Raw genomic sequence first — 27,556 nt, 5'->3', positions numbered from 1 at the left:
CACTGCAAGCTGACGGCCTTAGGATTTGGAATCAGAAATGTGCAGATCCAAATCACATCAAATTTATCAAAAAGTAATGATAAAATCCTATCTCTATTTACCTTATTTAAAGGAGTATATAGAACTCTTACTGGGGTCAGGTAAGGTTTTAAATACTTTGCAACTGTTACTTGATTAAAACAGATGTACTAGGGTACCTGAAAGATGAGGAAACGGGTAAAGAGAAATGGAATAATTTACTGACTGTCACAGTTACTTAGTACTAAAGCCAGGATTTAAACCCAGGCATTCTAATGTATGAGTTCATGCTATTAACCTTTATGTACTGCCTCTGTTCTTCACCTGAAACACTGCTGCTCATCGATCTGCCTCATCCTAGAGACATGAGCAATGACTAGTTCATATAAGGTAAATGCTATTGTTAATGGCTGGTCTGTAACCTCCATTACATTTGGTCCAGCCAAAAGAATATAAATAACTAATCAACCTGAGAAAGATCTCTACAGGTTCATTAGAATATGTATATACTTCACAAAAATAGGGACTGGAGACTCTAGACATGACTCAGTGGTTAAGACCACTGCTATTCTTCCAGAGGACTCCCAGCACTCACATGGTGGCTCCCAACCATCTGTTAATTCCAGTTCCAGGGGGTCTGATTCTCTCTTCTGGCTTCTGTGAACATTGCATGCATGGACATGGTACACATACATACATGCAGGCAAAACACACATACACATAAAATAACTTTACATACATTGAAAAAAGAAACAAAACAGGAGTTGTCTTCTTACCAATTTTTCTACTGGCTATGGCTGCACATGCCTGAACTCAAAGCACTCAGGTGGCTGAGGCAGGAGAATCAAAAATTCAAGGCTGGCACAAGCTACACAGTAAGAACCAGTCTCAAAAACAAAATAAGAAAAAGAGAAGAAAAGAAAAAGCTGATAATGTTTATGAAGTAATTAATGCATGCTAGAGACGGATCTGGCAGAGCTATTCAGGTAGTAAACATAACTTCTCAAATGCATACAGCATAGAAGAGGTAAAGGAAAGGTCCTCAGAGTGCAGCGTCACCAGACATTGCCTGAGACAGCCTGACCATTTGGATGCACTGGTATATTGAAAAGAACAGAATACTACTCATTCCCCTTAGCTGAATGAACATATAAGGAGGCTCTGACTTCAATCCTGACTGTAGCAGTTGCCCAAGCTCACTCAAGGTCTTAGATTCTCCACATTCAAAAGAAGTTGAACTACAACATTGTAAACATGTTCTAATTCCTCATAATTAAGTGCTTAATAAACCTTGTTTAATGAAGACAATCCACAACTGATGGACAAAGAACTTAGAAAGTTACGTGTACAAGGTCATGGATCATGGGAGGTCATGAACTATAGCCCAGAGCTCTTTCTACACCATTCTAACAGTCACACTTTAGAAGGTCCAAATGTCACATTATTCCTTTCTTCCAAACTCAGAGGTCATGTATCCTATTAAATATGTTTTGCTTGACTCCACTCAGTCATAGGACATCAGGGTCAGGACAAAACTCATCGTACTATCTAAAGAATCAAAGGAACCAAAGCTGCAAATCCCTTTCATTGGCCAAAAGTCAAATGATTTGTTCAGATAAATGAGTTTCACTTTACAGTTTGATTTTAAGTAATGTGATAAAGAAAACTAGATGACAATGCTTCCTGAGAGTACAGCACATACTTTTTAAAATTATTAATTCTGTGTTCAAAGTTGGTCCAGAGCAAATTCACAAAAGTAATCCTAAAAGATTGCTAGAGAATGTCCACAGTTATTTTATTGATTTCTTTTTATTAACAAAATACATACTTTACAATAAACTTAACTTTGTACCTCCCTAGGGCTGTAAGGTTAGGATGGAAAACCATCTGATTGGCATAGTCAATTTTCTAGATGTCCGATGCCAGTCAAGGTCAAACTGTTGAGTCTTCTCGTCTTTCCACCCCTAATATCTGGAAAGCAACTAACTGTGACTTCAAAATACTTGATTCTGTACAATGGTAACTACAAACAATCACACCCTGGTTCAGAAAGTTCTGTGACATTAGGCTGCCAAGAACAAGAAGAAGAGAGAGCCTACAGGGTCACTGCTCAGGCTATGACACTTTAGTGACACCACGAAAGCCACTACTTCGTCTACTTCCTTTCAGTTTTTCCATCTATCAAGTTGGAAAAAAAAATTATCTGACATCTATGTCGTCAGATAAAACATCTGTAACATTAGTAAACAGTCATGACATCTGGTCCAAAGGTGAGAAAGCACTGTTATCGCAACTATTTTTTATGGTGAGGCCCAGAACACTCCTTCTTGCATCTACGACCCCGCGTGTCCTCAAAGGGTAGTACTGGATATAGCTTCTGCAGACTCTAGGCCCGACAACCACGGATACATAAGGAGACAAGTCTTTGCTACTGATGGGAAGTGAAGGCTTCAAGCACCTGGCTTAGAGGAACCCCCAACTACAGCGCCCCCCAATCACCTTGTCTTCACCTTGAGGAACAGAAAACCACCCTGGGGGAGCAGGAATTCAGCCCTCAGAAAAAAAGAAGTGCCTCCATCCTTGACCAGGCTGCAGCTGCTTAGACTCAAGCTTCCCGACAGGCGAGGACAGGGACTGGAACTGACTGTGCCAGGGACTCCTTGACCTAGGACAACGTAGGAACGGACAAGGGCGCCGGGCCTGCAACCGCGACAGGTGCACGGAAAGTCAGCCGCGGGTCGAGCCCGCCTCGCCTGGCCTCGCCTACAGCCGCAGGCAAGGCAGGAGGCTCCCCGCCCCCGCGAACCCTCATCTCTGAGTTCGCTTACCTGCAGCCGGGTGACCAGAAGGCTGTAAGGCGCCATTTTGTGCACTGACAAAGATGAGGTCGCATGAAAGTGACGTGACAGATGGCGCTCTTAAAGCATTGAAGGGGGCGTGGCTTACAGTGGCGTCGCTGTGACGGTAGAGCCTTCCTCCCTAGGCCAGAGTCCAGAGAGCGCAGTGGGCGGGGCTTACATGAGGCGAACCGGGCGTGGAAGGGAAAGCTGCAGAGAAATTGCCAGCTTGGCGTCGGGCGCAGTCCTGTCACCTCTGCACTTGGGAGTGGAAGCTGGAGGGGAGTCAGGAGTTCAAGGTCACCCTTCATTCCATAAAAGAGAACACCCCCAAACCCACATACTTTGCGGAAGCATGAAAGAAGCCCTGGCCTCAAACCCCAACACAAAAAGCAACATATGCAGAATGTTAATCCGAGAACAAACTTCAGTTTATGAGTTCAAATCTGGAAGAAAAAAGAATTTTATTCAAAACCTTTGGTGCACCTGCAAGGACCTGGCGAGGAAACTCTCGCGAGAACTAGCGAGATTTGGTGCCCTCCAGGACAAAGGCTGACGGACAGCTGCATGGCCAATCACGGAGAAGTGGAAGTAGGAGTGGTGTAGGTTAAAGGTCGGGCGGAAGTTCGCTAAGCTTCCGGCCGCCGGCTTGGCAAAGAGTTATGGCTAAACATCATCCAGATTTGATTTTCTGCCGCAAGCAGGCAGGTGTGGGTGAGTTGGAGGGCTGCTCGCTTTTGTTTGAGTGGGATGGTATTAGAAAGTGGGGGATTAGGGACTTTCACCTCCTCTTTAGGGCTTTGGTTTGGAGGCTCCACGTTTCGCGCCTTACGGTCCCTGGGTATTCTAGAAGCGCTCACCGGGTTGTGGCTTCTTAGAAGAGGGCAGGAGCGCGCATCTGGGAGCCTAAGGCTGGCGGGAGCGTCTGTGTCAGGTTTGGAGAAGCGGTACAAGATTGCTTTGGATTTTGGAGGGTTCCGGACAGCTTTTTTTTTTTTTCTTGACATGGTTTTCGTGTAAAGCAAAATTTAGGAGCATAGGCTGGGAGGTAGAAGACTGGAAGATTGCTGCCAGTTCGAGACTGGCCAGAGCTTAAAAGAAGTTCCAGGCTAACTGAAGCTACACAGTGGGATTCTGTCTCAAAGTAGGGGGTGAGGGACAGTGGAGAGGGAGAAAAGAAGAATATGACAGCGCTTCTGTATGGCTCACTGTAATCGTTGATACCTTCCCCGTCCTTTATACTCAGCCTGACGAAAATCTTTCTTCCTACATCACAACTTTAATTTTAACAATATGTTCTACTATCTTTGATCTTGCAGCTATCGGAAGACTGTGTGAAAAATGTAAGCCGAACACGCCCTCTCTCACCTTGCCTTCTTTACTCTTTGAAGAGCCATCAATTCCAGAGGAACAGCAAAGAAGCCTTAAATAGATATACCAGGCTGCAGAGGACACTGAATACCTGGCTGCAACTAAAGACTCCCCCACCATCCTCCCACTTAAGCTTGCAGTTTTTAATACTTCATACTTAGGTTTTGGGGGAAAAAAATGTCTACTTTTGGACAGTAAGATTTTTTAAAGTAGTGGGGACCTTCCCAGCCCAATATGTGTGCAAAAAGGACATGCAATTTGTTGACAGTAACTACATAGACTTAAAGGCTCCCAGACAATATTCCAAACTCTTTGCATGCATTAATTAAGTGACGTAGATACAGGATAAGGCTTATGCTGTCCAGATAGAAGAAGATACTAAAGTCACTGTCAAAGGGAAGCTACTTATTTCCCGCACAGGGCAGAGGAAAGATCTTAGGGAAGTAATGGCTCTTGAGTATAACTCAGTCTCCTCTCTCTACAGGTGATGGCAAGTGTGTGATCTGTGACTCCTATGTGCGTCCCTGCACCCTGGTTCGCATTTGTGATGAGTGTAACTATGGATCTTACCAGGGCCGCTGTGTGATCTGTGGAGGTCCCGGAGTCTCTGATGCCTACTACTGTAAGGAGTGCACCATTCAGGAGAAGGATGTGAGTGCAGGCTGAGCTTCCTACCTGGTCTTTCTTCCTTTTCCTTTGGACCATTTTGCCACCCATGGCCATCTCTTCTGACCTGGTCTGTGGAGATTGCAATGTTCAGCTAGTTATCTAGGTAATTTCTTAAAGCCTGTGAGCCAAACTGGGTGTGGTCTAATATGGAGCAGTTATTCTCTATCTGGGGCAGAAGATAGGCAAATCTTTGTCAGTATCAAGTTAGACCTTCTCCATGTTCCTTTGATGTCTCCTATGCATGGGTGTAGGGCATATGCATGTGTAGCCATCAGGGGACAACCTGTGGAGGTCAGTTGCCCCTTTATACTCTGGTCTTGGTTGAATACAAATTGTTGGGCTTGACAAGTATGTTTACTTGCTGTCTTAGTTAGGTTTCTTACTGATGATACAATACGAACAAAAGCAACTTGAGGGAAGGAAAAGGTTTACTTCTACCCCTCCAGGTAACAGTCTATTACCAAGGGAAGCCAAGACAGGAACTGATGGAAAAGCCATGGAGGATCCCTGCTTACTAGCTTTTTCCCTTACAGTTTGCTCAGCCTGCTTTCCTATAGCTTCCAGTACCACCAGCCCATTAGTAGCACCGCCCACAATAGGCTGGGCTCTTCCATGTCACTCATACACCTCTGGTAGACCTCCTGAGTCTTTCTCAGTTGAGCTTTCCTCTTTTAAAATGACCCTAGTTTGTGTCAGGCTGACATAGAGTTAGGACGCCTGCTGAGTTGTCGTCTTGGCAGCTCATTTTTATTCCTAGCAACATATAAGATCCTGTGTTTGTGTGCTAACAAGTACATAGGTGTGTGTAGTAGGCACTTCGTGGTTCTGCCTGACCCTGTCTTCCTCTTTTGATACTGACAAAAGGCAGAATGTAGCTCTTCATACTCCTATGAACAGTGTAGGTAGCTTGTTGATGTTGTCGCTTCCTTGTCCCTCACACTGTGTAAGCAGAGGTTATTGGTTTTCTAACCTGTCCCAGGCTGTCTGACGAAACCTTGTGTTCACATTATCCCTTGTTGTCCTTTCCTCAGTCCTTGGTGTGTGCTCATGTTCAAGTGAACTAGACCTCAGCACTCTGCATTCAGATGCTACTCCCGCCAGTGCCGGAAGCCAGATGGGACTTGGGTGGGGAGGTGTTGTATGGTACAGAGGATGATGTGACATAGCTGCAGTCTCTGTTGTGAGTGACTGTAAGAATGTAATAGAGAAGTAAGGAGTAAATAGCAAGCAGGCGATAGATAACAACACATGTGCATCCTCAAACTGGGCCTCACCACATCCCACAGAACTTTCCTGGGAAGCCACGTTTAGCTAGGGCTCCCAGTTGGGAGCTTTTTCTCCATGGGTGAATGTCAGGCTTCTCTTATTCTCTGTAGACATTTTTATACCACGGGATAAACCTGCTGGGAGTGGTTTGCTTTCTTGGTGGGCTTGAGGCTTCAGTATTTTGTTTAATTTCTTTGTTATATCTGTTTGCCTGTGTGTGGGCATGTGGTGTCAAGAGAACAGCTTGCCTGGGGTTTCTCTTCCCTCACTGGCAAGTGCTTTGGCCCACTGAGCCATCTTGACAGCCCAAAGCTGCAGTAAGCACCTACCTGCTTGCTGTTTTTCCTTGTCAGTGTTAGAAATCGAGAGGGGCAGCCTGGCCCAGGATGCAATGTTAAACCAGCTGAAAACCAGCTTATGGTGTTGAATCCACATTGTTTGGGGAAAGGAGAAAGTAATGAAATCATAACTTCAGTTGGGTTGAACCCTCTCCTGCCCTAAACTCTTTTCCACTTACCTGTGACAACTAGATTGATCATATTCTGTCTTCTACAGATTCTAAGGATCTGGTCCTCTACCCCTCCTTTTCTCAGGTGTGCGGAACAGGCCCTAAATTTGTAGTTCAAGGATGATACTCCATTTTTGGTACTGCCCCGAGAAGGTGTTCCTGGGAGACATACCTTTCCACTTCGTACGTTTGGTACTTAGGAATTGGGATGTGGCTACACAGAGAAACCTTGTCTCAAAAAAACAAAAACAAAAAAACAACAAAAAAAAAGGAATTGGGATGTACTTAGTGTAATGGAAAGAAAAGGTTCACACAGTTCTTAAAGCCAAAGGGTTTATGTAGATAAGGACCACACTTTCTTGAGCTTTCACAGATACAGCTAGAGTCTGTGTCTGGCTTAAGCGTGGAACCAGAGAATCATCACTAAATGTTAATTGCCATCTGACTTGTGTGCATCCATCATGTGATCTGATACCTCTGGATCCCTGCCCCTGAGAATTATTTTAGACATCACTTCACCTACTTGGAGTTACACAGGAACGTTCTGAGGACACTTGAGCCCAAGCTCCCAATTACTCAGCACTAGTTTCCAAGGAACACAAAGCAGTACTGTGACATGATCCAGCCTCTCGTCCTTACTGACAGATGATCATGCAGATGCAGTGCCCAGGCTTTTTCCTGTGCAGAAACCATCCTATGGCAGAAGCCATTCTCCTTATTGTTCACCTCTTCTGCAGCTTTGATAATTTATAAGGTAATTCATTAGGTCAGTAAGCTTAGCTGAGTTTTTCAAAACCTCAAAAATAATCAGGACTCAGGAGTTGGGCATGATGATGCATGCCTGTAATTCTAGCACTTGGTATGCTGAGCGGGAGAATTGCCATTTTAAAACTGAGCCTGGAGCCAGGCAGTGGTGGTGCACACCTTTAATCCTAACACTCAGGAGACAGAGGCAGACAGACCTGTTGAGTTTGAAGCTAGCCTGGTATACAGTGAGCTCCAAGGCTGCCAGGGCTACATGGAGAAACTCTGTCTTGAAAAACCAAAATAAAATAAAATAAAATAAAACCAGTCTGGGATACTGTATCTCACAAGACAGAAAGTCTACCAGGAGACCAGTGTCTTCAGGCCTTAGTACTAGAGAACTAATTTGCATGTTCTCATGATGTGAGAGCAAACAGATTGCCTTGATCCCAATCTAGGCAGACAATGAGAAAATAATTAGCATTTGCAGAGCTTTAAAAGTATTTTTACTTATTTTGAAGTATGGTGGTTGAGCACCACCCATCCCGGGTGCTCTAGGTTAGCACCCAGCCTTCTGAGCCAGCTCTTCAGCACCCAGGTTTCTCTAATGAGGAATGAAGTACTAAGGAATACGATACTGTTGCTGAGCGTCAACTTGAAGTTGCACGAGATTGCAATACTGGTAGCATATGAAGTGAGATAGAAGGCAGTGTGGTTGTCCTGATGTCCCCAGGCTTAGTGTGTGCAGTTCACTTTCTCCAACCAATTCACTGTCATTTCTCACACTGAAAAACATCTTTTTCCTTTGTTGTCTTGCTATTTCTACTATTTTTACCTGGTTTATTTTACTTCGGATAACTGGAAATTTGAATAAACCTTTAACCCAAAACCTATAAAATGGTCTTTAAGGAGCTGACAAGATGGCCCAGTGAATATAGGTCTTTACTGTTCAACCTGACCCTGAGCTCCATCCCCAGAAACCACATGGCCTCTGAGCTCCTGCAGGAACCACGCGTGCATATGCACACACATTCCAAATAAATGTAAACCTTTTTTAATTAAAAAAAGGTCTTTGGAAACTCATAAAAGAGCCAGGCTGTGGACACACCCTTGATCCCAACACTCAGGAGGCAGAGGCATTGGGTCTTTTTCTTTTTGGTTGAGGGAGATGTTGGGGGCCAAGCAGTTTACTCTGGAGCTAAAGGCACTAAGGTGAAGAGGTATGCTTCTCCTACTCCTGGGCTAGGTTTTATCTTAAATCTCTTGAGACAGTTTCAAGAATTTAACAACTCTATTCTATTTTTCAGAGAGACGGTTGCCCAAAGATTGTCAATTTGGGGAGCTCTAAGACAGACCTGTTCTATGAACGCAAAAAATACGGCTTCAAGAAGAGGTGATGGGTGGGTGGCTCCTTCCTCCCCCATCAAGCTGCTGCCGCTGCCAGAAAAGACGCCTACTACCACCAGCAGAAAGGGAACAGAGGAGCTGAGTGTCACCAGAGCAGCCTGCTAGTTCTAGTATCCTGGCCCCCTGCCACTCCTTTCCCTCCCCGTGTCCCCAGGTGGAATCGAGTGCCATAGAGCACTCTAGCAGACTGGAGGAGACGTCGTCGCCCGCTTAGTCCCCAGTTTCTTTTTTGTTTTTAGTTGGAAAAGCAAGGCTCTGCTCTCCACATTGATCCTTTCTACTCAAAAGCTTCAAAACAAGTCTGTGTGCAGCCTTGATGATGAAACTGTCGTGTCAGAAGTGTGGTCTTGCAGCAGCTATGATGGGGTTATCCTGTGACGCTCAGTGTGGCCAGGTGCCATCAGAACAGTAATGTGACCTGACACTTACCAGGTGGTGCTGGCTTCATGTTATTTTCCTTATAAATTTGAAGTTTCTGTTATTCTAATAAAGTTGCTGTGTGTTTCCTGGAAGTTGGTTACCTTGCCCGTTGACTTTGAGAGTCTACTTTTAGTCATCTAGGTTTTTGGTGACTGAAACTATCATAGAGGCTGTGGGACTGACAATGGACCTAGACCTCTCACTAGAAAGAACTCAGGATCCCTGAGGGTGAATGAGTCCATCTTAAAGGTTTTTTTCTTTCTGTCCAAATCTTTATTTTTGTCTCACTCATTGGCTGGCCTGAAAACTGTTGAGTACCCTCCTGTCTTAGCCTCAGAGACCTGACATTTCACGTGTAAATGACCCGACCTGAGTTTTCTAATATCAATTTCAAAGAAATGTCATACAATAATGTTAAGGAAAATAAGATTAAATTGGTTAATTAGAAGAACTTTGATTTGTTTCATGCAGTGTGTGTGAATAGCATATATGTGTGTGTGTATGTGTATATAATATATATAATGTATATACTTATATACATACACATACATTGAAGGCTATGTTTCCCTTTTTTAAAGTTGTAAGATTTTATGTATGAATGTTTTGTTTGCATGTATGTATGTGTATTGTGTGCATGAGTACTTGCAGAGTTAAGGGCATCAGATCCCCCGGAGTTCTGGATAGATATGAACTACTATATGGGTGCTGGGAATCAAACCTAGGTCCTTTTCAAGAGCAACTGAATCATCTCACCAGCCCCAACAAATAACTTGTAAGTAAATTATCCAAATTAGAAAATGTATCCATACCCATCTATGTGGGTCAGTTCATTTCTGCCTAGTGATATGAGAAGTTTCAAGGGGTGGCTGTTTCTATGTGTTCAAGTAGGTCTTTAGTGCCATAGATTTGGGTCCTGAGAATCTGTGTACTTGGCCTTGTTTATATTCCAATTTAGTAACAAAGGCATTGCAAGAAATAAATTTCTAAGGGTTTTGGTTTGGGTCCAAGAAAAAAGTTTTCATGGTTATATATGATGTACTGTGTACAGTTAAGACAGCCTCTTCCCTGAGAATGAAATAAAGGACAGAACAGGATTTGTTACCACAGGATGCACAAAAGAAGGAACTTGGGCTGGCTTGGTGAGCACCTCAGGAGAGCAAGACAAGATCTTGACCACAGGCCCTTGGTGCTGTGGCCACTCAGTGCAGTTTCTGTTGCTTTCTCCCTCTTTCTGGTGTTTGGGATCAGTTCAGGCGGCACTGTGCTCTTACCACTGCAGGATTCCCCAGCCTTCTTGTTGACCACATGGTTTAGAACTTATATCTACCAGTGTTTGCGAAGCCACTCCCCAGTTTGAATTAAATAACCCCTAAACTGTGCTCTGTCTGCCTTAATGGAATGCCTTTAGAAAGCCTTAGGGGAGTTTACACTCGTGCCCAGAAGCATCTCAAAAGGCATGAAGACCCAGCTAGACCACTCCTGGGCATATACCTAAAAGAAGCTCCAACATATAACAAGGGCGCAGGTTAGTGGGTAAATTCAACTCGACTGGAGAATCTATTTCTGTGATCTAATATCCTAATCCCAGTGTGCTTTATTTTGTTTCTGGTTGATCAGTGGCCAAGAGAAAACAGAATGGGTTAAGAATACCTCCAATGTGGTCTGTCAATGGTATAACATTCATTAGTTTCTGGGTTCGGTCCCCTGTACAGCAAGTAGCGAGCAACTGAAGTGTGAGCTCTTGGAACTGTATCTCCTATCCTGGGCATTAGAACACTTCCCTTTAATTTTAAAGATGAAGTCAAAGAGGCTACAGAAGTTGCTCTGTATAGAGTCTTTGCCTAGCATGCAGGGAGCTCTGGGTCTATATCCAGAACCACAAAACCAGCTGTGGTGATCCATGCTCCTAATTGAAGCACTCAGGACTAGAAACATGCAAATCAGAGGTTCAGGGTTATCCTGTACTATGTAGCAAATTGAAAAGTCAACCATGGCTAGGAGAGAGAGGGACTTAAGTAAAAAAAAAAAAAAAAAAAAAAAAAATAGCAAATTCACCCTTGAAAAAACATTGTGTACAAGTTTAATTTTAACCAGAAACATACAATTCTGTGAAGAGAATAAGACTCCTGTGTGTGTGTGTGTGTGTGTGTGTGTGTGTGTGTGTAACTACAATTATAGCAGACTTAATTCTTGGTATTCACTTTCAGTTTTGAAAAAAACACTTGCCAAGTATAGTATTGAACGTCTTTAATCCCAGCACTCGGGAGACAAAGGCAGGCACATCTCTGAGTTCAAGGCCAGTCTGGTCTACACAGTGAGTACCAGGACAGCCAAAGCTACACAGAGAAACCTTACCTAGGGGAAAAAAAAATAAGAATAGTAAATAAAAACTAGGAACTGGTGAATGGGCCTCCTGGGTTAAGAGTACTTACACCACTGGAAAAGTCTGGGCTCATTTCATAGCACCTAATCAAACAGCTTGCAAACTCCTGTAACTCTAGTTCCAGGGGATCTCATTCCCTTTTCTGGCTTCCATGGGCACCTGCTGGCTAGTCTTTTAGATCAGGGTTCAGTTCCTAGCCCCTACATAATGGTTCCCAACCATCTGTAAATTCAGTTTCCAGGGAATCTGATGGCTCCATAAGTAAATCAAACACATACACACACACACACACACACACACATACACACACACACACACACACACACACACACACACAAACATACAGGATGGCTCCAGTAAATCACCCTGTCATATCTGGGATTCATACCTAGGACAAACAGCTGAGGTACATATTTGATATACTAAAGTGCACCTGGCCTCCAGGTTCTCCCAGACTCCTTCAGTTCCTACCTGGCATACCCTACCCTCTACCCTGAATTATCCAGCCCAAGGGCTGGGCTTCCCCTCCCCCAGAGGCTCTTTCCTATATAATCCAGACATTTTGGCCTCTTCCCCCTGACCCTTCTCTATTCTCCCCCTCTCCTCTCTATATATTTTGTCTATCTGTGTGCATGCACTTTCTTTCTCTTCTCCCTCCCCTCTGGCTCCATCCCCTGGCTACTTCCTGGACTTTTTCCTTGGGATTAATGAATCCTCCACCTGAGAGCTGCTTCCCAATAAAAACCTTTATATACTCTAATCTGGCTTGAATTGGCTCATTTCGCTGGCAGAGAAATAACTTGTCAATCACATGTGGACCCTGACAAGTGAGCAAAGAAAGTGTTCACACAAATTTTTTGTAATTAGAAATGTGTACAAATATACTCCTATGTATGCATATCTAAACACCCAGGAAGACATATCAATTTACAGCTATAGTACAATGTATCAATATATATCACAAAAGTCATCCACCAGATGTTGATCTTGGCCTTCCTATCAGCAACTTTTTCCCAATGTAGGTCCCTTTGGGTGGGGGTTGTTCACACATGCACAGGCCATAGTTTGAGCTGTTTAGGGGGACAGGGTTTCCCATGAGCCCTAGAGGTTAAGGAACTCAGTATGAGAGCGGGCTGACTACATCTGTGATCCTGCCTTACATTTTGAGTGTTCTGACAACAGGAGTGGGCTACTACTGCCTCACTCAGGGTAGCAAAAGCTACACACAACACCCTACTGAGCAACTTGTAAATTAAGGAAATTGCCAGGGAATCAAACTGAACTGGCTAAACTTCAGACAATGTCTTAGTATTTTGACCTGTGGCTTTTTTTATAGTAGCTTCAGGCTAGGATATAAATGTGAAAGATTCTCTGCCTTAAAGTAATTTTCCTGGCCCCTCAGAAAAATTATTTTCAACACCCAGATACTTGATTTCTTATTAACCCAATTTCCAACTGGCCACCAAAAGACCTAAAAATATTTGTTTCTTTGAATACTGACTTTGGTGTCTTAGGTTTGGGGGCTGAAGATGTCTTGGTGGTTAAGTGTGCTTGTTGTTCTTGCAAAGGACCTGGGTTGGATTTCCAGCACCCACAAAATGGCTCACAACCATCATAATCCCAGATCCAAGGATCCAACAGGTACACATGGTGTACATACATGCATTTGAACAAAACATTCACATGCACAAAGTAATAAATACAAATTGAAAAACAAAAGAATGCCTTGTTCTCTTTTTTACCAGGATAGATTCAAGGTGTCTCTTTCCCACACTCACATTTTGTCATGGCTGTCCTTCCATCTGCCATCAGAGGCAAATAGATGTGAAGAATCCAACCAAGAAACTGTTTTCTTGAATAAGTTCAAAGAAACAATATAAAAATTTCACCTTGTCTGTGTGTAGGAAATTGTGACTCATCTTGGGTTAATTGAGCCAATTAGGAGCAGCTTTGCTTGTCACTAACGCCAAAATATCTGGCATGACTCGCTTTGCTCTCAGAGGGGAAGTTGCTCCCACCCTGCCGTCTGCAGTAGCCTTTGTGAAAGCATGGTGTAGACCTTTCACAAGCCGTGTTTACTAAAATGGGAGGGGACTCGGGAATGCTTGAGTAGTAATTCAGTCTACAATTAAGCCCTGGCAAGATGAAATTACACATTGGAGAAGAGAAGAAAATTCCTCCTTACCACATAACTTGAGGCAGCAGTAATTAAGAAGGATGATTACCTCTCTCTGTTTTAGCCTTTCCTATTTATATGCTCAGTCTTTACTCGAAACTCCCACTTATGAAGGAGACGTGATTTTTTTCAGGCGTTTTTCTTGTGTGTAAACCTGCCCAAGGCTGATTCAAATATAAGCACAAATACACAGGGACTCAAGGTTTTCCACATGTATCTGCATTTTTTATCTGTATAAGCATACCCTTGAGATACCCTTCAGCAATTCGTTCTAGCTCATCCTAACCTTTCTCATTATTCTGTCTTGAAATATTTCTCATTGGGAAATGCTCACCAACTAGTGTTTATAGGCTGTAATTTGGTTAATTTATGATGATGAAAAATATAAACTGTTTTTGCAGATTCAGGCATTTTTCAGGGAGGGAGACGGACCTATTTGAATCAGGATTTACATACAATATTGTTTAGTCACAAGATTTCCATGTTTTTAGAAATGAAGAAACGCGTTTGTCAACGTAAGAATATTTGTTGCATTAAATAGAAAACACACAGTAGGTGGCAGAACGGGGATATAAACCCACCTATTTCTATGGCCGCCTCTAATGATAGACTACAAATTCCAGCATCCCTTACGATACCAAAGGGTACAAACGCTTGCTTACTAGAAGCTGCATCCAAAACCCAATCAGACGCCTCTTTCTGCTTGAGGGCCAATGGGAGGGCTGTTGCTAACGTGTCTGTTGTATTTTTAGCTTTCATCCTTGTGGGCGGTCTCACAGCATTAGATGGAACACTCTCGAGGACAGGGGTGCAAAAAGGGAAGGGTGAAGTGAAGAGGGGCATGTGTGACGCTTGCTGACGCACAAGTTGTCCCAGGAGGAGCCCCCGGGCTGTCCAGCTAGGAGTGTGGGGGATGGGACACACGCGCTTAGGTTTCCTCCTATCATCCTGGCACCGCGGAGTTTGCCCTGCAGCCGGGCATTTCTCTCTTCCTGTCTAGGAAAGCGTATTTAAATCTCTATACCTCCGTTGATCTCTGCCCTTGACTACGTGATCAAGGAAAATAAAATGCACACAGTTCGTAACTGGAAACTTTCGGATCTCACCGCCCCACGTAGGTTCGGAGGCTGCCGTTGCACCAGAACCTTCAGGAACATGAATAAAGATAGGAGTTGGAGAATTGGAAATTAAGAGAACTAAGGAGAGGTGGAGTGGGGGTGGGGCCAGCGGTCCTCTAGCCTAGTGTGACAGTTCAGTTCTCCTATGATTTCAACCCGCCAAAGATCCTAGACCCCCTCATCTCTGAGCCTGCACTGTCACAAAACCACAGAGTGGAAAGAGCATGACCAAAAGGCGGGACCGGGTGCGCCTCGCTTCGCCGCCCGGTGCTATCGGGCTAAACACCCTGCTCACCTTGCCTGGGCTGGCGCTTCTTCTGCGACAATTGCTAGAAGGAGCGCGGCTCTCATGATCTTCCGTGCGTGGGTAGCCAGCTCGAGAGAGCACGAGGACCACAGCAGAGGGGTCGCGGCCGCGCGTGGCCAGCCCTATATCTGGCGTTTGGCACCCAACTTTGAGGGCTGGGAGTGCATGATTAAACTAGTGCTCCGCTCTTTTTACTGACCCTCCATCTTCAGGCACCCCTCCCCTCCCTTCCCTTCGATTTCCCACGTCCTCACCAGGAGGACAACGCTGGTAAACGCAGGTTAGCCCAGACTCAGATCCAGAACCTTCCTGGAGGTGGAGTCGTGCCACCGTCTCCCCAAATTCAGAATGAATCGGAAACCAGGGAGTGCAAGTCACAAGGACTGTCAGAACTGGAGAGTCTCGCCATCTAGGTCTCAGGGAACTTTGAGAGCTGGGGCTAGGGTTTGGAGCTCTCAGGGACCCGGTGATGCCAGTCCCTACCCGCGACAGCCACTGTGTCCCAGACTAGTTCTTAGTGACCTGCTGTGTCCCAGGCTGGTCCCTACCCTCCTGGAGTTTGGACTACACCGGTTTAAAAAAAAAAAATGTACATGGAGAGTTCAGACTGCTTTGGAGCCTTAGGAGAAGAAATCGGGCGCTAAGACGCTCAGGAGGATTCCGAGGGTGAGCAGCCCGGCTAAGGACGCGGCAGGGAGGGGACTAGAGGAGACAACGTGAGAAGATCGCTAGTACACTTCCCGCAGAATCTGGAATCCCGACCTGCGACTGGGCTGCGAGGGGTTAAAGATGCCACCTGAGAAAAAGTAGTCCCGGCCCCGCCCCGGCTGGGCGGAGGGACGCATCACGCAGGGGTGGGGAAAGCAGATCCATGCGCAGGGTTGCTGAGGGTGAAACTTTTCATTGACTTTGCTCACTTCGGCCCGGGCGCGGGAAGGTGCAGGTCGTTGGGACTGAGCGTCGTGGGAACCGAGAGGCCAGAAGGACAGGACCTGCCCGACGACCACATCCAAGGCTGGCCTCCATCCACCGCGTGACGGGTGCCATCCTCAGGTCCGCCATCCCTGCGCCGTCGCCGACCTCCAAAAACAGCGGAAAGAATCACATGAGCTCGGTCCTCGTCCCTCTCTACCCTCAACGACGTAAAAGGATACCGTGGCCCTCAAGCCTCGCGGCGCCCGGGAAGCTAGGAGAGAGACCTCCGTCCCGCGGCCTGCAGAGCGACCCTTCGCGGAGACCCGAGTGAGTGCGCGGGCTTGCGGGCGGGGGACGCCCACACTGGCCCACTCCCCTGCTGCCCCTCTCCGGATCCGCCCCTGTGCTACTCTCCATCACTCTCTTTGGTCCTAAGGGTACCTAGTTTCGAGTGCGGCCCTCTCCTAAGCGGAGAGCGTTTCCTCCTTGACGACCTTCCCCATTTCTTCACGCCTCACTCGCTAGGTTTTTCTTGTTTCCCCCAAAGAAGCCAAACTCTGGCCAGAGTTAAATAAATTAGGGGAAGGGAGGGGATTCCATCCTTATTTTTCGGCTGCCTTTCACGTGTGCGGGGCGGTGATTATTAACACAGTCTGTTTCTTTGGAACCAGTGAGGTGGGAAATTTGGACACCCCCTTTTTGATGACAGGGCCGGTTAGTGGAGACTGCCCTTGGGTTGCCGAGCAAGAACTCCTTGCAGGTTGAGCTCTTTATATACTTGTGTAGGCGGGGGCGGGGGGGGAGTACCCAAAGAGCCTGTCCTATCGATAGTGTATTAATTGTGTTTGAGCTCTTCTATTTCTAAACTTCCTCTTCTGTCCGAGGGGGATGTACTCCGCTCTTAACTAAAATCTAAGGAGGGAAAGGGGGAAATGAACAGGAACAGTCTACATGCCATCCCCTCCCCTGGGAACAACCAGAACTTCACACAGCATGCTTTGGAATCAGCAGACTGGGTTTCCGGTGCCAGTTTAGTGTCTAACCTTTTTTTTTTTTTTTTTCCCCTTCTACTTCTTTCTATCCACCCTGGCCTGGGAGTGGGTTTGGTTTCTCTTTGATTTCCTGACAACAATAAAAATCCTGTTGCTTGCCTGAGTGCCTACCCCCATCCCTCACCTAAGCACTGGGGGAAACAGCTGGTGTGGGAGGGAGGATTAGGGAGGTTTAACACCCTGCAGGGGAGGGTTGCCGAGGATCTGGTAAGTCTGGTCCTAGGGTAGGCCTTGTAGTGGGAGGAGACTCAGAATTTCTGAGTATTAGAAGATGTCCAGGTTTCAGATGTACGGATTTTGCTTGCCTGCCTGGGAACCTTTTCCCGTTTCCTTTACCTGGGTCTGGTTTCTCAGACTTGTATTAGAAGTGGGATGAGGCTTGGGTACTACTGGCTTCGGGCTTTATTGTTGACTGGGCGCCTCCTTTACTAGGAATTTCTTTGGCTTGGCCAACAGGACTGGAGAATTGGGTCTAATTCTTGCCATTCCCTTCCTGGCTGTGGAGATGCTGGAGCCGAGCCTACTGGGTATTAGGTGTAAAGGGTTCGTTTCTCCTTGAATATACTGTTTCTACATCTACCACAGATAGTGACAGTCCATTGAGATCCAGAGGCTGGGGCCGGATGGGTGGCTTTATATCCATTCCAGCCCACCTGCTTCATCTAGGAAAAGCCCCTTAGTTGCAGAGCGCCGATTCAGTAGGAGGTCATGAAAGGAAAGGAGAGTTATTGGAGTCTAGCCTGGACAAGGACGTGGGGAGAAAGGATAGCCGGTGAGAGGCCTTATGGGCAGATTTATGCCAAACGTCTTTGGCGATGGGAGGGGGGCGCCCACTCACCGCATCGCGCATGTGCATCAGAAACTTTTCCTGGGCTTTGGACCCTTGGCCAGAACCTAGAGCGGGCATGCGCTGTCTATCTGGCTGGGCCCTCGCGTAGTGCACAGGGAAGTGTAGTGTGCTCGAAAAGTAGGTCACGAGTCTCTATCCTCGCCAGGAGGCCAGAGGACTACGTTTCCCAGAGTGCTGAGCGTGGTACCGCCTTGAGTGAGGCGAGCCTGGGGCTCCTGAGATCCCTAAAGGGCCCTGCCCTGTACTGGACTCTTGCGATCTGGCCCAGGTGGTCTGGAACGTCAGGTTCTAAGCCTGATGTACTTATCATTGCAAATATCCTGAAAGGCCTGCAGTCTATATTGCCTGTTGGGCCGCTGCCTCGGGGATAAGAGCTAAGGACTAATCCTGGGAAGTAACCTGAGCCTTGCTGTCGCTGTCCACTGTGGCTGTACTTCTCTTGATCATGTTAAAATACTCCCACCCCCACACATTTACCTGAATCATGGAGACTGATTGATTATAGGATATTGGGAATTTGAGATACCTGAATTTTTTATGGGGAGGTATAGATTCCTTTACTTCACTCTTTCTACAACGTTGCTTTTTTTTTTTTTTTCTTTAGTCTTGCTTTGCATTTTCATTAATTTCTCTGGAATTAACATCAATGAAATCTTTGTGTAGCTTCTTGGCCCCTTCCTTGTCCAGGTTTCTTTGTCTTAACTACTAACATACACATCAGCACAAAGAATCTTGAGTCAAGGTATAACCAATGGCTAAAGTGAATGAAATGTGTTAGGATAGAGCTTTGTTTCCTGTATATTGGTGTTTAGGAGCCTCAGGAGACGGCACAGGCTGGCCTTGACTCTGTCTCTGCCTCCTGTCTGCTGGAATTACAGGCACCACACAGGTTAGCTCGATTGGCAACGTCTTACTACATTATCAAAATGAGACTTACTATTAAACATCTTCTATTTTTGAGACAGCTTATCACTATGTAGTCCTGGCTATCATGTTACTTGCTATGTAGACCAGGCCGGCCTTGAACTCACAGAGATTCACCTGCCTCTGCCTCCTGAGTGCACACTGGCCTATTCAACAGCTTTCTTTCTTCCTCTTCTTCTCCTCTTCCTCTTCTTCCTCTCCTCCTCCTCCTCCCTCCTCTTCTTCTTCATTTTGTTACCTTTCTAGTGTTTTGTTTAAAAAAAAGATCTGAGTCCACTGCAGCTGTTTAACAGATCTGTTTATTCTTTTTTTGAAGGGTAGTTATTCCTAAGCTTTCTAATCTTAACATATTTCCATAAATATTTTATATATAAGGACTATAATTTGCCCGTCACTTTCTAAAAATCAAACTCGGCCAAATGGCCGCTCCTATCTTTAGCTGAGGACAGGACAGCAGCACTCTAATCCTCTGCTCCATAAGCTTCTAGAAGTCAAAATTAGAGTCTGAGAGGATCGAGCAGGGAATCTCATTTTACTTGTCGGGCCTTTTTGTGAGGCTCCACACCATAACCATCTGGCCAAACCTGTTCTCCAGTTAGAGAGGAGAAGGAGGCATTTTCTGCCCTTGTTTGTGCAGCAGCACCACTGAGGTATAAAGTGACGTGCAGTCTCAGTTGCTTATGCCGCAAATACTGGTTCTCTGGGCAGGACTGATGACAGCGGTTCCATTGTATTTTGGAGTGAGAGGCTTATTTCCCAGTGACTTTGGCCCACATTTAGAATGTTCCCATTTTGAGGCTGTACTGTTCAGGGGTACGGGGATAATTAGAAGACAATAACACAGCAAAATTTGAGGCCATCTAGAAAGGTGTAGAAGCCCTTCTGGGTACAATAACTAAGAGATTCATTGTAACTCTTCAGTGCCTTTAGGACAATATTGTGTTGACACTGAATCTGTTTGACTTTTCCAAAAATTCTTTGAAAATACCACCTTTAACCGTAGGCCCTGTCCTGAGACCTGATGCAAACTTTCTCCTTTAGTCTCCTCATGTTAGACACCTTTAGTGGACCACAAGGTGGACCACCATAGTCCTTTCAAACCTCCATTTTTTTATTAACTTACTATGTTTAATTATGCATAGCTATGTGTATCTTCATATGGGTTTGTGTATGTGAGGGCAGGTGCCTGAGGAGGCCAGAGACATCAGATTCCCTGGAGTTAGAGTTCCAGGCTCTTGAGAGCTGTCTGGCATGAGTGCTGGGAGCCAAACTTGGGTCCTCTGGTAGAACAGTGAGTAGTCTTAACTACCAGGCCATTTCTCTAGAGCCTTGAACCTTCTTTGTTTTTTTGTTTTGTTTTGTTTTGTTTTGTTTGTTTTAAGATTCATTTATTGTATATACAGTGTTATGCCTGCAGCTAGAAGAGGACATCAGATTTCATTACAGATGGTTGTGAGCCAACATGTGGTTGCTGGGAATTGAACTCAGAACCTTTGGAAGAGCAGCCAGTGCTCTTAACCTCTGAGCCATCTCTCCAGCCCCCGAACCTTCCTTCTTAAACTACCAATGCAGAAGGTATGAGTTGCTTGAACATAGGAGTTCTTGTTTAGTTTAGCTGGCCTTGAACTGTTTTTTTCTGCTTCTACCTCCCAAGTGATGAGTATGCAGGCTCATATCACCATGCCCAGCTCAAGCCTAGAAGTTCAAAGTCAGCCCAGGCAACATAAAACCTACCAGCCCCCACTCTGCACATTACCACACAGGAGAAAGCCCATAGTACTCAGTAAATAGCTTTGAGCTTTGTATCTGATGATGACCCCGATTCTCATCAACTAAGTCTCTTTTTCTTTCCTGAGAACTAATATGAAAATGTGTTACAGTAGCTGTTCATAAAACTCAAGATTCTCAAAGCTAGCATTAGTGCCTGGAGACTCCATTTTGAAACTAGAAAGAACATTAATCAAAATCCAGCCCTGAGGTTCACACAGGACAGAAGACGCCCTTGGTGGGACATTGCTCAACCCTGTCTCTGATGAGGTCAGCAGTGTGGCTTTGCCTAACAGTCTAGCTAGCAACGTGCTCTGGCTCTGCCTTCAATAGAGGGGGTCTTTTCAGTCCTGTTTCTCCCGGAGCTGGAGTCTAGAACTCGTCGTTTTGGGGGAAAGTGAGATTCAGATCCTTGGCTCCAGGTCCTCATAGATCCTTCCTGAAACATGAGGCTTGCCCAGTCATAGGGAATAAAGCTTTTTGACCTCAGTGGGATCTGGCTTTGAGAGAATCCCAAAATAACAACCTGAGTGTTTGTGCTGGGCTACCTCCTCTGTGGGGCTCTCCAACACTTGATAGATCTGATCTGGTGCCGAGGACAGGTGGTCAGACAGTCCCTGGGAGACCGGGTGATGATGGGTTCCCAGCTGGAAGCTGTAGGGTGATGGAAAATGTCTTCCCTTTGCCATCCTCATCACTTTCGACCTTGCTAGAGACCGTGGAGATTCCCTCAGGCCACACTGCTGCTCCTCTTACACTGCTCTGCTGGCCGCCAAGGCCCTGCTTCTTGCACTTTCCCTAGACACCCCTGGTCCAGCAGTTCCCTCATGGGCTGACAGACTGGTTATAACAGATTTTATCTTTTTCTGAAGGATCATGGCCTTGTCCCCTTTACTGGATACTGGATGGTAATACAAGCTCTGGTCACATTACTGGGTTCTTAAATTGTTTCTGTAAACTCAGACTGAGCTCCAAAGCATGTGCACCTATGGGGTGCAGGGTGACAGGTCGATGTGACTGGAGTCCAAGCCCCAGAGAGAAGCTGGCAGTGTCCCTTCATGTTTAGTGACCTTGTATCTTGTTCAAGTTAAGGAGGGTAGCTAAAAAAAAAATAAAAAATTGGAAACTTTTGTCTCCGCCTGTGACAGTTTCAGGGCACAACTTGATGAAGACATTGCAGAGATAGCAAGGACCTTCTTGCTTCCAGCAGGATTGGGGGCCTGGTTTTAGCTTTTTGTTATTTGATGTCATCTTATACTGTCATCTCAAATGGTAGAAAGCACAGTGTACTCCTATTTTAAGTGCATACTAGGTACCAAGTACAGGGGAGAGAGTTATCCTTGAACCTCAGGCTACGGATGAGGAAACCAGGGGTTATAAAAAGTGACTTGTCCAAAGCCAGGAGTGACTGTGCATGCCTGTAATCCCAGCACTCCAGAAACAGGAAGTAAGATCACAGCAAGTTCAAGGCTAGCCTTGAACTACCACATAGTGAGTTGTAGGCCAACCAGAGCTATATAGCATCAAAAAAATAAGGCAGAAACAGGTGTCTGTTGTGCTCTGTCACTGGCACAGTTCAGGCAGGGTGTGCTGGGGCCTTTTACACAAGTATTCACCGTGCTCCTCTCCTCCTTGTTACACAAGTATTCACTGTGTTCCTCTCCTTCCTTCTCACTTTCCAGAAGCCTCAGGATCCCAGGATCACTCACCTATTTCTGCTGCTGCTCTTGGCACGTGTGCTGTGCAGGTTCTCTGCCTAGAAGAGGATCATGCAGCTGGAGATCAAAGTGGCCCTCAACTTCATCATCTCCTATTTATACAACAAGCTGCCCCGTCGCAGGGCAGACCTGTTTGGGGAAGAGCTAGAGCGGCTTTTGAAAAAGAAATACGAGGGCCACTGGTACCCCGAGAAGCCGTTGAAGGGTTCTGGCTTCCGCTGTGTCCACATTGGGGAAGTGGTAGACCCTGTGGTGGAGCTGGCTGCCAAGCGGAGTGGCCTCGCCGTGGAGGATGTGCGTGCCAACGTGCCCGAAGAGCTGAGTGTCTGGATCGACCCTTTCGAGGTATCCTACCAGATTGGGGAGAAGGGAGCTGTGAAGGTCCTGTATCTGGGTGACAGTGAGGCAGGTGCCCCAGAGCTGGACAAGGAGATCAAGAGCAGCTTCAATCCTGACGCCCAGGTGTTTGTGCCCATTGGCAGCCAGGACAGCTCTCTGTCCAGCTCTCCATCACCATCCTTTGGCCAGTCACCCAGTCCCACCTTCATCCCCCGGTCTGCCCAGCCCATCACCTTCACTACTGCCTCTTTTGCTGCCACCAAATTTGGTTCCACCAAGATGAAGAAGGGTGGTGGGTCATCAAGCAGTGTGAGTGTGGGTGGCAGTGGGGCAGGTGGCCAGCAGCCGCCACCACAGCAGCCTCGCATGGCCCGCTCACCCACAAATAACCTACTGAAGCACAAGAGTCTGTCTTTGTCTATGCATTCACTGAACTTCATCACAGCCAACCCAGGCCCTCAGTCCCAGCTCTCCCCCAATGCCAAGGAGTTTGTGTACAATGGTGGGGGCTCACCCAGCCTCTTCTTCGATGGGGTGGATGGCCCCAGCACCAGCGCTGCAGCCTCCTTTGGGAGTAGTGGAGCCAGCACTTGCAACAACAGCAGCTTTGATGTGTCCCAGGTGTTTGGAGGTGGTGCTAACAGCCTGTTCTTGGAGAAAACACCCTTTGTCGAAGGCCTCAGCTACAACCTGAATACCATGCAGTATCCCAACCAGCCCTTCCAGCCTGTCGTGCTGGCCAACTGACCATCTTCCTGTCTGCTAGGCCAGGAGCACCCACGACCACAGGAAAGAGAAAGGAAAGGCCAAACAAAAGAGGGAAAGAACACTATACAAAAAGATTCCAGTCTTATTCTCCCAGCTAGGAAAAGGATTCACCCAGGCACAGAGTAGGAGGGGCTCCCGAAGCACAGAGTGTTGAACTCAGCCCGACTGTTCCTGCCTGCCTCTGATTTTATTTGGTTGGCTTGGATTTTGTAATTTTTTTTTTTTACATGTAGTTTTCTATATGACATCTTTAATTAGTGGTTTCCTGTGCTAAGAGTGGTCCAGATGTGAATTGCTGCTCCCTGCTCCCTCCTTCATGCTCCTTTGGGATTGGTGTGTTCAGGCTCACCGGGAAGGAATAGCAGCGGCTGGAGCAGGGAGAGGCTGGCCCAGTGTCCATGGCCCCCACCCTAGTTGTCTTCTCAGGCCCTGCCACACAAATAGATCTGGCCCTAGCCTCAACTCCCTCTCAGGCTGGGCCACAAGAAGCTGCTGACTGGCCACTTGACAGCCTCCCCTAAAGCATGTCTGTGACTATAGGGAGGTTAGCACTTTTTCTAACTGAAGTCCTTCTCTGTCCCGTGGTCCCATCCCTCATCCGCTCTTGGCCTGGACAAGATGTATGCAGCCTCTTGCTCCAGCTCAGCCTTTCCCTGAGCCTTAGGTTAGGGCAGAGTTTAGAGTAGGGTAAGTGTATGTTTTCGTGTGTGCATTCATGCCTGTGAGTGTGTGGCTTGCTGTAGTGCTCTGAAGGAATCCAAGCCACGTGGATCTTCCCCTCGTAGATGTGACCCTCGGTTGTATCAAGTGCTTATTTATGTACAAGGTTGGGGGATGGACCCAGGGTGGGTTGATAGTCCGTTTGTAAGGACGTATATATGTGGGTGACACGTGGCTAAAGCCTAAGAAACCCCAGGGGAAAGCACTGCATAAGGAACTGGTTTTCCAGACTGCAGAGGGATCTGCACTTTTGTTTGTTTTTGACCAAAAAAACTAAAAAACAAAAACAAAAAAACAAAACCAACTCTGAAGGGCGGGAGGAATACCCAAGCCTGATGCCTGAGAGGAGTCCCTAGACTTCAGCAAGTCCACTGTGTGGCCTGAGCCCAGGGAAGGGACAAGGAGAGGATGTGGAGTCAGTGCCTGTGGTGGGCAGTCCTGAGCCTTGAATCAAGACTGTGCTTTTTGGTTGTAGGTGTAAATGTATTTGTACCCGTCTGAGAGAGAACTTCTTTGTTCCCATCTCTCGCCACACTTTGTCTGCCCTCACCTAGCACCACTTAATGCTCTGAGATGTCTCCTGAGCAGATAAGAGAAGCCCCTGGCACCCCATCTCACTCCATTCTCCCAGGGACTCCTGAGTGGGAACTGCTGTGGCAGTGAGTTCAGCCCAGACAGACACTGCCAACCCCATCTCCTTATGCTGGGCTCTAGCTCTACCTCCCCGCGTTCTTAGCCCAGCACCATCTGTCCCCTAGCTTCTCCAGCCTGCCCATTCTGGGCCTCCTGTTCCTTTATCCTCAGCGCCCACACAGGTGACAGTCCCAGGTAAATAACCTCTGTGGGACAAGTTGGGTGTTGCCTTACCCCCCCTTCCCAGCCCCTCCTCCCACAGGAACACAGGTACCACCTGCACCCAAGCCAGCTTGTTTTCTCACACATGGGGAAACTGGAGCCCAGCCCCTTGTGTCTTTTGAAATAGGAAGAAAAATGTGTGTTCAGGAACATGACTCCTGGAGTGGGCTCTTGGGCCCAGTTCAGTGTCTCATCGCAAATCTAGGCATTTTTGCTTCTATTTTATTTTTTTTAAGGAAAAAAAAAAACAAAAAAAACAAAACTGCACTAATTTACCTGGTTTCGTAGAAAAACTTTTTTTTTTATTTTTTACATTTTTTGGTGTCCGTTTGTATTGAATAATTTGCTACATTTGTAAAATGTAAGAGGTATATATAATATATGTATATTTCTAATGTAAGAAACGTAATTTTTTTTTCTTTTCAAGATTTTTTTCTTAAAAAGAGGAGAGAAACCAATATTTTTTCAGGAAAAACAAACTTTAAAAAATAGGAACATAAAACCTTTTCCACCCCTCTCCCCATTCTCTCTGTCCCTCTCACACAGGAGCAAAACAGAAGGTGGCTCATCTTGTCTAGGACGTCAGCTGTCAGTCTTTCTTGATGCTGTAGTCTCTATAGCTCCCCCTAGAGATGGGAGTAGGCATTGAAGCAGCCATAGAGAGGAGCCCGGGAGCAGGGTGAAGACCTTTTTTTCTCTAGTGAAGGAAGAACACAATCAAGACATTTTGTATTCAGAACGTTGTGCAATATTTTGGAATGAGACATTGGTGTGTTTAGAGATTTAGTTTCAAAACAAAGATTGATCAAATCTGTACAGTTTATATTGTTCCGGATTTTTTTAAGTTTGTATTAAAAGCATGATATATAATAGCCTTCTGCCTACTCCTGGCTTGTTTTGTTTCTGGGGTCCCTTTGAGATGGCCACTTCTGTGGGCCTCAGGAGACTGTTAGACACCCTCACAGTGACTCACCTCTGGGTAGACACAGTTGGCCTCATATCCCTTTGGTGTGCCCACTACCACAGTTCTTCTCCACATTACAAACTGTTCTCTTGAGTTAGCAGGAGCTGCCGTTGCTGCCACCACCCTACCCTTCCACCCCTGGTCCCCCAGTTTGAGCTATGCTGTCAGGGCTGGGAGGGTTTCTTAGGAGGCACCTATATCTTGAAGGGATAAAAGGATGACCCTTGCCCTGATTGGATCTCTCCTCTGTGCACTTGGTCTTTAGTTTGGACCCTTTTAAAACCAGATTCTGTTCATCAGCCATCTCCTTGTTCCAGGGACTAGAGCACATGTTTTTCTTCCCTAACCTAGTGCACATTGCTGCTGCCGAGAGCACTGGGACTGGCTGTTTGTGAAGGTTGTCATTGAATTATTTCATCCTCATGGCTGCCCAATGAGAAAGACATTTTATCCATTTTAGAGCTTAGAAGTGGCTTCCAAGGTAGGCTGCTTCCCTACATTTACAAAATTAGTAAGTAGCTAACTGATGCTTTGAGTCCTGTCTGACTCTTCTTATTCAGTCCATCGGTAGTGGTTAGTGTCAGCCCCTGTGAAGCAACTGCCTCCATAGGTGTGGCATCTCAGATGGTTGATAGAACTGAGGACCAGGGAAGAAAACCTGGGGCAAGGTGGGCAAGCCCTCACCACCCAAACCTGAAACTTTCAAACCAACCAGGCAGTAGTGGCGTATACCTTTAGCCCAGCACTTGGGAGGCAAAGGCATGCCTAATTAACAGAACAAGTTCCACAGAGAAACCCTGACTAAGGAAAAAAATCTCCAACCAAACATCAACTTGAAGACAGGGTCCTAGCAGCCCTGATGTCAACTTTTTTTTTTTTTTTTTGGTTTTTCGAGACAGGGTTTCTCTGTGTAGCCTTGGCTGACCTGGAACTCTCTGTGTAGACCAGGCTGGCCTCGAATTCAGAAATCTGCCTGCCTCTGCCTCCCAAGTGCTGGGATTAAAAGTGTGCGCCACCACCGCCCGGCCTGATGTCAACTCTTAACCATTCTCCCAAAGGCAGGTCTTGGTTTCCACAGAGTCAGCTGCAGAGGCCCTGACAGAAGGCCAGCCTGCCTCATGCCTCATGTCCATGTTGCCTGTCGGCAGGGCTGTTTATGTTTGTGTAAACACAAGTCCTGACTCAGCAGGTACCATGATCACTTGTTCCACTCTATATCCCATACGTGGACACTAAGGGTCTGGGTGATGCCCAGCCCAGGTGCTAAAGCTTCTGGAACAGCCAGCCCTTCCAGTTCAAGGGAGGGACACTACAGATTGGAACAGTCTGCCCCAGCCGGTTCCCCGGTCCCCCCACGGCATCCTCATGCATTCAGACCTCCACTTAGTCCCAAAGAGCTCAGTTGCTCTGAAGAAGTGTCAGGAGCCTAGAGGATCAAGGGGCTGCCTGGGCTAGAAAAA

General features: G+C 46.3%; 3 protein-coding genes across 6 annotated transcripts in view; 2 read left to right on the top strand and 1 right to left on the bottom strand.

Annotated features, from left to right (window-relative positions):
* Positions 1-15,465, bottom strand: part of Aco2 (aconitase 2) — a 49,323-nt gene extending 33,858 nt beyond the window's left edge. Inside the window, exons 1-2 of the mRNA XM_034516636.2 lie at positions 15,213-15,465; positions 2,847-3,130 (exon numbers count right to left, since the gene is read on the bottom strand). Coding sequence (XP_034372527.1) covers positions 2,847-2,882 — 36 coding nt within the window. The 5' untranslated portion in view covers positions 2,883-3,130; positions 15,213-15,465. The remainder of the gene's footprint in view (positions 1-2,846; positions 3,131-15,212) is intronic.
* Positions 3,125-9,332, top strand: Phf5a (PHD finger protein 5A). 3 transcript variants are annotated; one of them, XM_076911683.1, is made up of 5 exons: positions 3,125-3,569; positions 4,175-4,198; positions 4,711-4,877; positions 7,315-7,423; positions 8,721-9,332. In XM_076911683.1, exons 1-4 carry the CDS (start codon positions 3,518-3,520, stop codon positions 7,420-7,422), a joined length of 351 nt encoding a protein of 116 aa, XP_076767798.1. In that variant the 5' UTR covers positions 3,125-3,517; the 3' UTR covers position 7,423; positions 8,721-9,332. The 3 variants fall into 3 exon arrangements, with proteins under 3 accessions (XP_076767798.1, XP_034372532.1, XP_076767799.1); XM_034516641.2 differs by lacking the exon at positions 7,315-7,423; XM_076911684.1 differs by lacking the exons at positions 7,315-7,423; positions 8,721-9,332 and adding an exon at positions 6,717-7,308.
* A 169-nt stretch (positions 15,466-15,634) lies between the features above and the next one.
* Positions 15,635-26,004, top strand: Tob2 (transducer of ERBB2, 2). Of its 2 annotated transcripts, none has more exons than XM_034516447.2 (2): positions 15,635-16,466; positions 22,415-26,004. In XM_034516447.2, exon 2 carries the CDS (start codon positions 22,502-22,504, stop codon positions 23,534-23,536), a length of 1,035 nt encoding a protein of 344 aa, XP_034372338.1. In that variant the 5' UTR covers positions 15,635-16,466; positions 22,415-22,501; the 3' UTR covers positions 23,537-26,004. The 2 variants fall into 2 exon arrangements, with proteins under 2 accessions (XP_034372338.1, XP_076767797.1); XM_076911682.1 differs by lacking the exon at positions 15,635-16,466 and adding an exon at positions 18,699-20,540.
* Positions 26,005-27,556: the final 1,552 nt, after the last annotated feature.

The sequence above is a fragment of the Arvicanthis niloticus genome, chromosome 13 (genome assembly GCF_011762505.2).
Source record: "Arvicanthis niloticus isolate mArvNil1 chromosome 13, mArvNil1.pat.X, whole genome shotgun sequence".
Lineage (NCBI taxonomy): Eukaryota > Metazoa > Chordata > Mammalia > Rodentia > Muridae > Arvicanthis > Arvicanthis niloticus.
Note: the sequence above shows the minus strand (reverse complement) of the source record. Positions and strands in the feature narration are given on the sequence as shown.